General features: G+C 42.6%; 1 protein-coding gene across 1 annotated transcript in view; it reads left to right on the top strand.

Moving 5' to 3' along the window:
* Positions 1 to 11,316, top strand: part of CLRN1 (clarin 1) — a 34,385-nt gene extending 23,069 nt beyond the window's left edge. The window contains exon 3 of the mRNA XM_012782807.2: positions 11,051 to 11,316. Within this exon, the coding sequence (XP_012638261.1) occupies positions 11,051 to 11,316 (266 nt within the window). The remainder of the gene's footprint in view (positions 1 to 11,050) is intronic.
* The last annotated feature ends 1,760 nt before the right edge of the window (positions 11,317 to 13,076 follow it).

Here is a 13,076-nt window from a genome sequence, read left to right on the forward strand (position 1 = left end):
AGGACACAAGCCAGCCATGAATAGGACAGAATATTGGAAAGGAAAGCCAAGGGCTTTGAAATCAGGAAAGAAGAGTAAGCACACAGGCTCATGGTATGTACAGACAGATCATGAGAGTGACTCAATCTCATTTGAAAGTCTAGGTTAGGAGGGGGTGTTGGAATTACTCCTCCCCACCCCCAACCATCCAAAACCCAACTGGTGGATCCGTATGGATCTGTATGCCATTTTAGTGATGACCGCTGAATCAATCAGGATCCAGCTAGAAAGCAAAATACACACTATCTTAACAGAAGGAACATAATGTACATCAGTCGTTCTCAAAGTGGAGTCCTCAGATGAGCAGCGTTTGCATCATTTGGGAACTTTATGGAAAAGCAAAGTCTCAGGCCCCACACCAGACCCACTGAATCAGAAACTCTGGGGTGCTGTCCAGCCATCTGTGTTTTAACAAGCCCTTCAGGTGATTCTCAGGCAAGCTTAAGTTTGGGCTATAGGGAATTGATTAAACAGGTGTCAGAGGACTGAAAACACAAAAAGGAGACCCTGAGGTATCTCAGAGATGGTAATTCCCGAAAGCAGCCCCATCCCTAGGATTTGGGGAACAAACAAGAGTTTGGCTCTACCACAACCTGGAAGCTTGAGAAGAGGCCCCAGTGCACTAGGTCTCAGACCTTGAGGAGTTGCACTGTACCTGTTTGAGACACTCTGAGGAATTTCTGTGAGTATGAAAGGGGGTTGGAAACACTCCAATAGTTGCCACCAGGGAGAAGGGCCAGCGGCCAGGCTGGCAGGAATCGGGAGCCAAGTGGAAGAGCGGGCCCTCCTCCCCGCGCCCATCTCCCCTCTCCCCTGGCTCTCACCTTTGGCAGAAAGCAGCTGGCAAGGCAGAACTAGTTTGGGGAGTCTTGACCCAGAATCACAAAGCAGAGAAAAGAAAAGCTGGTTTTGAAGGTGAGACACGGCAGCTTATTAACCGGCACAGCCGTCTAGCGCTCCAGCTTCTGAATGAGATTCAGAAGAACAGACCATTTGGAAGACAAATTATTTGACAGTTCTGACAGACGACCAAACTAATGGCATTGGAAAAGCAAGATGACTCAGAGAATGCAGAATCTAATCCAAGTTCCAGATCTTATCTCAGCCTTTGGCCAAGTCTAATACAAGGAGAAACTGAACACACAAATATATGCGGGAACAGTCAGACCCCATGCTTAGGTCATATTTTATCCATCTTCGATTTTTTTGTAAAAGCAGGTGCTCACAAAAGGCTTGTGAATCAGAGAAGGAAGAAAGGGGGAGAAAGAAAGGGAAGGAGCCAGCCCCAGATGTGTCTTGCAAAGGATAAAGGCCTAGTGTTTCCAGATCAATGTTTTTTTAAAGCTCCCAATATTTTTTATTTTTAATTTTTATTTTTTTTTTTGAGGCAGAGTCTTGCTTTGTTGCCTAGAGTGAGTGCCATGGCGTCAGCCTAGCTCACAGCAACCTCAAACTCCTGGGCTCAAGCCATACTCCTGCCTCAGCCTCCCGAGTAGCTGGGACTACAGGCATGCGCCACCATGCCCGGCTAATTTTTTCTATATATATTAGTTGGCCATTTAATTTCTTTCTATTTATAGTAGAAACGGGGTCTCACTCTTGCTCAGGCTGGTTTCAAACTCCTGACCTTGAGCAATCTGCCCGTCTCAGCCTCCCAGAGTGCTAGGATTACAGGCGTGAGCCACTGCACCCGGCCTAAAGTTCCCAATACTTGTTTTTAAATATAAACATTTTCAACAACTTAAAAAAAAATGTGTATGACATCAAAACATGTTTGAGGGTCAGATGGACTGACAGTTTGTGACTTAGCTCTGGGGCTAAGCAAGTCACTGGAATCACAGATGACCTCATTCCCCTTAAGTCACATACAGTACCCAGAAGCCCCTGGACCTTTGGAAATGTTTATGTAAAGTTGTAATATTCATGCAGACCCTGGCCCTAAACCCCGATTGTGTAAGGGTAGGGTCTGATAGCCTTTATCACAAACACTCTACGTGTGAGCCAGTGCATCGTACACTCAGGGGCCAGAGACTGTGTCAAGGGTCCTCGTGTGAGTCTCATGCCATTAAGAGCCCCCCAAGGGCAGCTTCCTTCCACTGGGTTTCCTCCCCTGTTTCTCTCACCAATGTGCTCTGCCCAGGTGGCCATGCTCCCAGTCATCAGAGAAAAACGCCTTCCTTCCTGGACCTCTTTTCCTCTTTCCTCCTCACTTCTGGGTCCCCCAATCTTCCCCTTTTCCTTTTGTTAAAGTCATTCCAGGGCCATTTCTTCAACTATCTACTCCCCTGCTGGATGGGGACCCAAGACTTGGCATCCTGAGGCATGCAGAAGGGGGAAAGGGAAGGGGAAAGAGGTCTTCCCGATTGTCTATGTAGAACTTTCCAGACTGCCCAGAGTGACAATGCTAGGTGCATCTCCTATGTCACCTTGTGTGGTGCATGCTGGACCATGGAAGTAGAATAGGAAAGAGAGCAAGCCATTGGACCAGGCTAGCAATGGCTTTGGTCACCACGGCTCACTCATGCTTATGGCTTCATACTGTGTTGCCCTCCTGTATCAGCCCTTCCTTCCACTCTCACAGCCTACACTTCAGCTCACTGTCCTCAGCGTCCTCTATGTGATCTTTCTGAGCACTATCAGCATTGCTGACCATGCAAGTCAGCCAGTTTGCTCTTTCTCATTTTGTCATTTATAAACGGCATTGAGAAGTCTTTTCCCCAAGATAGGATTTTAGTAATATATTAATTGTCCCCTATAGTTCATCTGGGGCAGTGATTCTCTTGCTGGACTGTACATTAGAGTCACCTGGAGAGCTTTCTAAGAATACTGATGGGGGGGGGAATGGGCATTTATTGAAACCTTAAAATCTGTACCCCCATAATATGCTGAAATAAAAAAAAAGTGAAAAAAAAATAAAATAAAAATAAGTAAAATAAAATAAAATAAAAACAAGTAAAAAAAAAAAAAGAATACTGATGGTGGGTCCCACACCACACTAATTAAAGTGTAGTCTCTGTGGGTGGGGCTTGGTTATTGCTTTGGGTGTTTTTTTTTTAAGCTCTCAGGAATAATTCTAATTTGTAGCCAGTGTGAAGATTGCTGATGCACATGCATACATTTGATTTATTCAGCAAACACTGAGTGTCCACTATGTGCCAGCCTTTATAACGGGTACTGGTGATCCCACAGTGAATCAGGCATGCAGTCCTGCCTTTGTGGAGCTTGCAATCTAGTGACAGTATACACAGATAATTTTTTAAAAGTGTACATAAATAATTAAATAGTCACAGATCACAATAATCACAATGAGAGTGATAAATAGATTGCTATAATAGAAAATGATAGCAGGGATCCAGCTTTGATCTGCTGGATGGGAAGGGCTGCTTCAAATAGCTGAGTCCTTAAGGTAAGAAAGAGCTGAGGACCCTCACAGAACTTCTCATGAAGAGAAGAAAGCGCACGTGTCTAGGGAAAGAGGTCTGCTTGTTGTAGGAACCAAAAAAAGGCCAATGTGGTTAGGGGCTGGGCAGTGAGAGAGAAATGGCAAAAAGGAAAAAAAAAATTGAGATTAGACAGATCAGTTGATGCCAGTTAACATGGGATCTTAAAAGCCATGATTAGTCTTTTAGAATTGATTCTAATTGCAATGAGCAGGTTTTGAAAGATTTTAAAAAGATGTCTGATAGCTGATTTATCCCTTTAAGAAATGTCTGGTGAAAGACAGTGCTATTGCATTGGAGATGGAGAAAGATGAATAGGTTCTGAAAACATCCTGAAAGTAGATCCAAATTGATTTGCAGGTAGCTTAATGGATAATTACACAATTAATAGATAGCAGCGGCATTAATCAAAATGGATAAGACAAGGGGAGGAACAGACTTAGAATTTAGGACAAGAAAGAGGTGGGGAGAGGAGCTTAGCACCAGAAATCAAGTGTTCTATTTGGGGCACACCAAGTCTGAGATGCTAGGAGAAGTCCAAGTGCGGTCATCAAACAGACAGTCAGCTATATGAATCTAGAGCTCAGAGAAGAGGTCTACAAGAAAGACATTAGGCACTGTCAGGATATAGATATTCCATAAAGTAATGAAAATGGATGAGATCATCTAGGAAGAGAATGTGCATAGAGAAAAACTGGCCTAGGACCAACTCCTGAAGAACACTATCAGTTAATTTTTGGACTAAGGAGGTGGAGGAAGAGGAGGATCCAGCTTTCAAAGAAGAAAAGAAGGAAAGCTGGGATATTGTGGTGTCCCAGAATTTATAAGAGGAGAATGTTTCCAGAGTACCAGTCAACAGTGAGCTTGGTAAAAAGGTGACCACCTATAAGAGTGAATGAGGGTGGGCAAGGAAGGAAAAATAAGGAAAATAGGGTAAAAAAAACCAAACAAACAAAAAAAAAACACCTCCCTCAAGATTTACAGTACAATGAGAGAGAGGGGGGAGATGTACACACATTAAGAAGATAGAAAAAGAGAGGGAAACAAAAAAGAGAGAATCAGGTATAGAAACAACTGGACCCATAGTTTCAACTTGATATTTGAGTATATGCCTTTTATATATTCCATTCTAGAAGTTTCCTGGTTGATAGTGGAAAGTCTTACCCAGAGCTGCCAATAAAAGAGAGTAGGGCCTGTGGAAGACTTGACATGGATTGATGGTAGAACATCCTAATAGTTCAGTGAATACTCTCTGAGGATGACATGAGACGTATTGGCTCAGGCTTTCTGAAGATGATGAAAACAACCAATATGTGGACTTATTGGAAATTGTATTTTTTATAGTTTGCAATAATTGTAATTATTCTCTTATATAAAGCATCTCTTACATATAGCTTCTCTTATGTATAGCATCATGAGTTATGCTTTGTCTTATATATAGCATTTTCTCTAAGAGGTAAACAAATAAAATTGCTGCCTTTCTTTAAAAAGTGGATGCTCCTAGTATGGGCCTAATTAATTATGATAATTATAACTATGGCATGGAACATAAATAAGCACAGTCATATATGAAACACAGAGACAGGAAAATAAAGGACAGTGCAAAAATAGAAGAATGCTTACAATATATATCAGTTTCAGTATTAATAACACCCAGGCCTCTGTAATATGTCTAGGGCATATTATTCCACAATTGGTAGTAGAAAAAATAATCTGCATCTTGTTTCTACTTCAGTCCTTATGGAGGAGCTATTTGTTCAGAGTCTAAGAAAGAGATACAGGCATGTCTATAATCAAAGCCACAGAACCTGAGAAAGGATAAAGGGATATAGGATTGGTGGAAGGAAAAGCCAGCAATGAAAATATTCTACTAGTCTTTCAGCATAGATTTTAGAAAAGAGGTCACAGAAGGAAAAGAGAAGTAACGTTAGCCAGCCCATGATGTCAATGGGCAAGAAAGTACATTTTCTCGTGTGGGACAACGGCTGGCTGAAGGGGCAGTGTTGTGAGAGCATCATGTTCCAGGTCACTCACATCAAGGATGTAGTAGGAGGGCTGTATTTAACTTACCTTGCACAGGGCCCGGCCATGACACTGTGCAAAGAGATATTCAATCTTTTTCTATCACAACTGCAAATAGACTTCTGCCCAATTCAGACTGTATGTCTTCCCTTCTGTTTCATTTAGAGTCGAAGCCCAAGTCTTTGCTACGACCTCCAAAGCAGCACTCAATGTATCCACTTCAGACACACACAGGCAGCTCACTCTCCTACTCTTTGCCTTCCTCTCTTCTCTCTGCTTAAACCACCTGGTTCCTTGGCATTCACTGTTCCTTCAGCCTGAAATACTGTTTTCCCCAAATATCCACCTTTGCACTCCCTCACTTCTCTCAAGATGCACTTAAATGATAGCTTCCCCCTGAGGCCTTCCCTGGCCACCCCTCCCCAACCTTTCTGTCCCTTTCCCTGCTTTATTTTATCCCCTTAGTTCCTATCACACTGACACACTAGAGAATGCACTTAATAATCTTGCTGCTGCCTCCATCTCTCTCCATTGTTCCACCACTGAGAGTTCTGTGCAGAAAGGGATTTGTATCTGTCTTGTTCAGTGCTATATTATCCCCAGTGCCCAGAACAGTCCAATAAGCACCCAATAAATAGTTGTCAAATAAATGAATAAAATAGAAGCAGCTCTGCATATTTCCTGGTAACACATGACATTTTTTTCTGAAAATCAATTCAAATTAGATAAACACTATATTTTTAGATCATTTTTTCTTTGCACCAATCACCCTTCTCTACAATTTGGCATTTATAAAACTTGAGTTAGATGTGAGCTCTTCAACTCTCCATTACAGAAGACAAAGGGAAAAAGCTAAACCCAACTGGCGTTATTCCTTGATCTACATCTGTTCTTTGGAAACACAGGACAAAATTGCTCACCATCAAGACTTCAAAATCCTCTCTTAGTTTTTAACTTGCTTTGCTTGCCCCTTCATCCCTTTTCTAGATGGTAGCCATTGGTCTGCATCTAGCAGTATAGAGTCAGAACAGCTTCTGTTTGGGGAAGAAATCATTGCTGGTGACCTTACCTTCAATTACTGACTTTCTAGTGAGATTGCATGACTTCACAAAAAACTAGCACTTGCACCTGCAAAGTTGTGGCTTTCCCAACCCCATTCATCACCTCTCAAGACTCCTTAAAGAGGGAAATTATCAACTTATCATTCTGTATGGGAAATGGAATGCCTCTAATAGTTATTACCTAAAACAAAATTGAAAGATGGTGTGTTAACTTTCTGAAAATGTTGGTCATTACTTTAAATGGAATTGAAATTCCAACTTGTTATCTCCCAAAATATGATCTTAGTGATAACAGGATAACATTTCAGAGGTTTCTTCCCTTTGAGGATCTAAGCCCATAGTACTCCTGGATTCCCACAGATCATGGCAGGGTGTTCCCACTCATAAGAGCATAGTTACCATCAGGATCATGCAGGGATGAAGAAGCTACTCTCTTGTTGGCTGTGACCTGCATTCCCATATTGCAAGAACTGGAGGAGATTAGTGCCCAATTCTGCAGTCCCAGACAGCTGCTAGAGGAGAGTCATGAATGTGCAGTGTCTAGCACGCTACAAATGTTTGTTAATTGACTGATCATTCATGGTGTGACAGCCCTATAACTCAGCTATCCTATTCAGTCAGAAATTAACTGAGTAATCAAAGCTATTAAAAGGGGAGAAAAAAACTACAGCTCTAGCCAGATGGTGAGGAAATCAGACAGATGAAAGGAAAATGCCTGTAGGTCATCGAATAAGACACTGGGCAGTAAAACCTGGGCCTTGTGCCTGGTTATACTACAAATTCTAGCTTGAGCAAGGTTTGGCAGGTTTTCCAAAGTCCTGGTTTATTCTAACCTTTCTTGTGAGCAAGAGCAGTGTTGATCAGATGGACAGAAATGCAGAGAATCTGTCCAAATGTCCCCATCTGAGTTTCAGTTCTTGGTGTACATGGATAACTGGGAAAAAGAGGAGGGAAACATGTGGGCCTGATCCTAATGTTTGTGAGGCCTTTCTTCCCACTTTCTTCCCCTGCCTGGCTCCATCCCACATAGCAAACGGCCTCAAGCATGTGTGTGTGGACATTCCATTGTGTATTTGAGCTCTGACAATACCCCTTGACACAGCTATATTTTGGGCCACTTTCAGTTCTCAGAGATGTGCAACACCAGCCACAAAGTCTGCCCTTGGGAGGACGGACCTGGGGAAGACACCCACGGAGGCTCTGGAAGTGCAGGGCCATTTGCGAAGGAAATTCCAGGTCCTAGGAGTATCTAGAATGCTGCGTTCTCCATGGGTAAATTCCATTGACTTTAAGAGTTCCTCATCCTGTGGGGAGGGACCTCTCCAGAAGAGAGACAAGGCAGGACCCTCTAAATGTGGGACCCAAACCAGGAGCCCCTCTTGCTAGAGTCTAAGGGGGCGTAATGGAATGCGTAGGCCAAGCAATAGTGTCACCATCACTCACATTCCTTACACACCTCTCTCTGTGTCTGTAGCAGCTGGGCCACAAAGAGAAACTCTTCCTGTGTATCTTTTGGTTTTAAGTCATAAATAGTTATCCTTGATCCCACGTCTTTTTTTTTTTTTTTTTTTTAGAACCACGGACAGAGAGGAGCAAAAATATCCCAAATTCACACTGAGCTGTTTCCCTTCACATCTCCTAGCGGTCACTGGCAGGTTATCAGAGACTCAGGCTGGATTTCTATCCTCTGGCTTTGAAATGACAAGTTAACCTCATGATCAACCCTAGAATCCAGAGTAAAATCACTCAGAGCATCCTCTGCACTGCGAGATGGCACACTCTGTCTCGGTAGCCCGTGTGCTTGAAATACCAGCTATGCCAACAGGGTTTGAGTCTTAAGACACCCAAAGTAACTTTTCCTTTAGGAATTTGAAATACAGCCTCACTACAATGCTGTCTCCTTAACAAAGTAGTACCTTTAAAATATTTAACAACTTGAAATGGAAACCGAGCTTGAATTTTCCTTTCAGGTGCTAAGGAAATAGTGTTTCACTTCTGTCTGAAATTCACCATCTCCTCAGACAAAGAAGCCTCTTATGGTAAAAGCAGTGGCATTTTCCCCACAGTTTTCAAATAAAAGATAAAGGGAAACAGCATTGCAGCCTTTTTGTTAGGATCTAACAATAAAGGAATAATACGGTTTTACCAGGGGAGAGCTCTGGTTTTAAGCTCAGAATATAAAAATAGGCTGACAAGTTTTACAAAGGAATAGTCTCAGCTACCACTCTGAAGCTGGTAGGAAGTGAAGTTTCAAGAAAATTATATTGTGTATTATTTGATTATTTGGAGGTATTTTGTGATGATAATCATGCTGATGTGGCCAGTCCTATGTAAAATTCTAAAGCAGAAGAAATACGATTTCACCTTTTCTGTTCAGCCCTGTCCCCCAGCCCCCACCCAAACCTGGCCTTTGGGTGGGAATGGGGACCATCCTTTGTATCACAGCTCCCCGTGCCTGGAATGCTCTCCCCAGACAGTGCAGCCTCCCTGTGCTCAGCTAAATTTTCCTACAGCTCCTTCCGGCTAGTTCTAAGGAACCTTCCGTGACGCTGCCTACTGTCTCAGTATCAGCATCCTGTACTCCCCCTACATTACCCTTACGGGAATTGGTTGTAATTATTTTTATGTCCCTTGCCCGATTATACTCTGTGAGAGCAGAAAACACATTTATTTTCTTTAATGTTCAAATCTCCACCACTATCCCCATGCTTGGCTTATAATAAGTCTGAATGAATGAGTGAATTAATGAATGGAAATGTAAGCCATTATATTGCCACTTCCAGGATATTTGGATTAACTTTAATTGAAGAGTTGAAAAAGTACTTACTTGAGAGGAATCATAAACTTAATGGGAGAGTATTTGGAGAAACAAGGCCTTGTAAGGCCCACATTCTTTTGGGTTGCCTACCCTGAGGAGTCAGGTTTTCCTGACATGGGGTGGTGTGGGGACTTGGAATAAAATTGCCTAATTTCACATAGCAAGTGGAGGAATCAGGGCTTAAACCCAAACTGGTTTGGACTAAATCAATAGATTATGGTAAGGACTTGCAAGAAAAAGGAATACATAAAAACCACAGGAATAGCTAACAATTAGTAAGCATTTATATGTGTCAATTACAATGTCAAATGTTATTCATGCATTATCTATATTAACTACCTTTTATGCCTAAAGAAATTGAGACTTGGAAATTAAAATTGCCTAATTTCACATAGTAAATAAAGGAATCAGGGTTTGAACCCAAATTGGTTTGACCCAAGTCAGAAAACCATCTCAGCAAGTCTCCTATTAACTCGAAGCCCATTGTGGTACCTGGGATACAGGAGTAGCTGTGGAAACCCTGTAGAGTCTTGCCATCCACTCTGCTCCTGATCTGGTACCTCTTGCCACCTGCTTCTGCCCCTGTGACATTCACCCACCTGGGGGTTTCCCATTCTCCATCCTCAGAGGCGACAACTCATCAGAGTTTCCAGGTCCTACCCAGAATGGAGTAGGCTTGTCCTGCCGAGATCTCACCCAGACCATAGCTGCATCCCTTAGGATTAGATTAGGCTCCCAATAAGTAATACATGAAAGGGAGAAATAATATTAATAGATTAAACAAAATAAATGTGGTGTTTTTTTTTCACATATAAAAAGTCCAGGGCTGATCTGGTGGCTTCAGGTGTCTGGGATCCAGACTCCTTCTTTCTTGTTTTTCCATAGTATTTGGCTTCCATTTCTGAGGCCACCTGGTCCAAAATGTCTGCTGGAGCTCCAGCTATTGCATCCATATTTCAACTACAGGAAGGAGGAATTAGAGGGGAAAGGGCAGCTCCTAGTATCTGTATACTCAAGGAAATGTTCCTGCCCCTACATCCCAGCCACACTCAGCTGAGCAATGTTGCCTATATTCAAGGCAGCCATACGCCCAGCTACAAACTCTAATTCTATTACATGGATTCTATAGATATCCATGACTATCTCAGGTAGTTCCCTTTGTAGCTATGCTCAGGTGAGAGCTGGAGGAGTTGTGGTAACTGTTCTGAAGGGAGGCCTTGGTCCTTTCACAAGGGGCTACATGACTGGTATTTATCCTGCATGGCCTGTGAAATATAGAGAAATTTGTTCTCTTGAAGCTACATCATAGCAGTGGCTGCTTTGTAGCCTGATTCCACCATTGTGCTTTTAAGGTGCCCAGCAATTCAGCCTCTTTCATGCAAAGAGGAATATCTCCCAGTCTGTATAAGATTAGCTTGATTCTAACCACCCCCTACCCTGGCTACAGATGCACACAGAAATCTTACTTACTCAAAGCCATAACCTAAGCACTACCACCCATAGGTTGGAGAATCAGGCTCATGATTACAAATTTGCAATAATATATTTTTGCAGGAGAATCCAAAGAAGGATGATGGTAAAAAGTTTTCTTTGATTTGCACATTGACCCTCTTTCCTGTCCCCTATCGGGAAATATTTGTCCCAACACATTGTTGTTTCTTCTATTGCAGGCTCTTGTGGCTGTCTTGTCATGATATTGTTTGCTTCTGAAGTGAAAATCCACCACCTTTCAGAAAAAATTGCAAATTATAAAGAAGGAACTTATGCCTACAAAACACAAAGTGAAAAATACACCACCTCGTTCTGGGTCATTTTCATTTGTTTTTTTGTTCATTTTCTGAATGGGCTCCTGATACGACTTGCTGGATTTCAGTTTCCATTTGCAAAATCTAAAGAAACAGAGACAACTAACGTAGCTGCAGATCTAATGTACTGAAAGGCAAATGTTTCTATAATTTTCCAAGTAAAGGAGTAGACTTGGTCACTTTGGGATATGGTTAATTTTGTCCATCCTTTTAGACTGCATAAATTAAAGCACCACAATCCTTGTGACAATGTTTACAAACTATGTACTGAGGATACAGGCTGGAAAGTAAGGGAAACAGGAGGAAGACCTTAGAAAGGTGTTTCACCTGGTGGGAAACTGCGTGAGCCAGGTAGTCAAAAGCAGTTGACTAGAATGGACAAATTGTTACTCCATACACATATTAAATGCAAGATGCCTGTTCCATCAGGGAGGAATCCAAAGGCACATGGAATATATTTTAATAAAAACAAATACCATTTCTGATATATCCACACATTTGTTGCCACAGATACCAGAAAACCAAGCTGGAATTGTTTTCCTAAAATGATAATGCATTAAATGAACATCTATAAAATGTATCAATGCTCTTTTTTAAAAGTATGTTTAAAGCACAGTCTTATTAACTATGCCTGGTAGTCAAAATTTGCAGACCTCTAAATGAAAAAAAGTAACAAAGAACACAGCTAAAGTTATTTTCCCTCCTGTGCCTAAGTCCCAATTACATTCACAATGGTACCTTCAATAGACATCATTGCTGGGACCACTGAGGAACCATGAAAAATGATTCCCACTTGACGCAAAATGACTCGTTGGGGACTGTTGTTTCTAGCTATTGTGTCTCAGGCATTAATTTCCAATTATGAAAATTATATTAAACCTGGGATTATGATGGTATCACTACATCATCTTGGTCTTTGGTCTGGCTGTCACAAAGCCTGAATTAGCCATGAAATTGATCTGCAGCTGACCAAGGCCACAGTAAGCCGACTCTCCTGCATCCTCAATCTGCTGTCCTCCAGAAAGTGCCCAGAAAAAAGCAGAGAATGACAGCAACCACACAACCAGGCCCATGGCCACAGGTGCTGGGTACTTGGCCCTCATATAAGGGGTTTGAAAATGCTTCTTAAAACACACAAAATACCTTTTCCCTTTTGCAACAATTTACAAGGAAGAAACAACCATTTGTAAACCTGAGAAATAACTTGCGCTGGTGGGGATCTGTAGTTCACAGGCAGACATCAGAGCACTTCCTGAGTCTCCAGATGCTAGTCCTCCGCCTTCATTCAGGAAATACACCTGGAGAATTTCCAGGCGACCACAAGTCAGTCTAGCCACGAAGGGGGTGTTTAATTTGGTAACGGGCTAGAGTGCAGTTCTGAAAGTCTTCAGCAAAAAGGGTCCAGTACAGAAACCCTGGTAACAAGGCGTGGACAGGGCAGCACGAGGGCCATCGCCCGCTGTGGGTAGTTGCTCTGAGGTCCCCAAGGCCGGTCCCCCCTGCACTCTCATGTGACCTCCTGCTCCCTTCTCAAAGGTTTGAAAAACTCCTTCTAACACCAAGCTTTCTTCTTTAGAAAACAAGTCTCTGGCTATTCCCAGTTCTGTAAAAAGAGAAAGAAAACCTGGAGCAGCCACTGAAAACCTAATGAGGACCTAGGAGGCAAATCGACCAGGTGTCCTGGATGGGAAGGAGAAGCAGGGCTGTGACAGACACCCAAACAGTCCCTACAAACTGTCACACATGCACATAAAACAGGACACAGCCTGGGCACCCACAGCAGTGTGCTAAAGTCGTGCCCCTCTCTTCGCACATGAAATGTGTGGTCCCAGGGTCCTGTGGGAGCCCTCGGAAGAGGGATCTGGCCAGGAGGCGTTTTTGTGGCTCCCTC

Source organism: Microcebus murinus, chromosome 1 (assembly GCF_040939455.1).
Source record: "Microcebus murinus isolate Inina chromosome 1, M.murinus_Inina_mat1.0, whole genome shotgun sequence".
Taxonomy (NCBI): Eukaryota; Metazoa; Chordata; class Mammalia; order Primates; family Cheirogaleidae; genus Microcebus; species Microcebus murinus.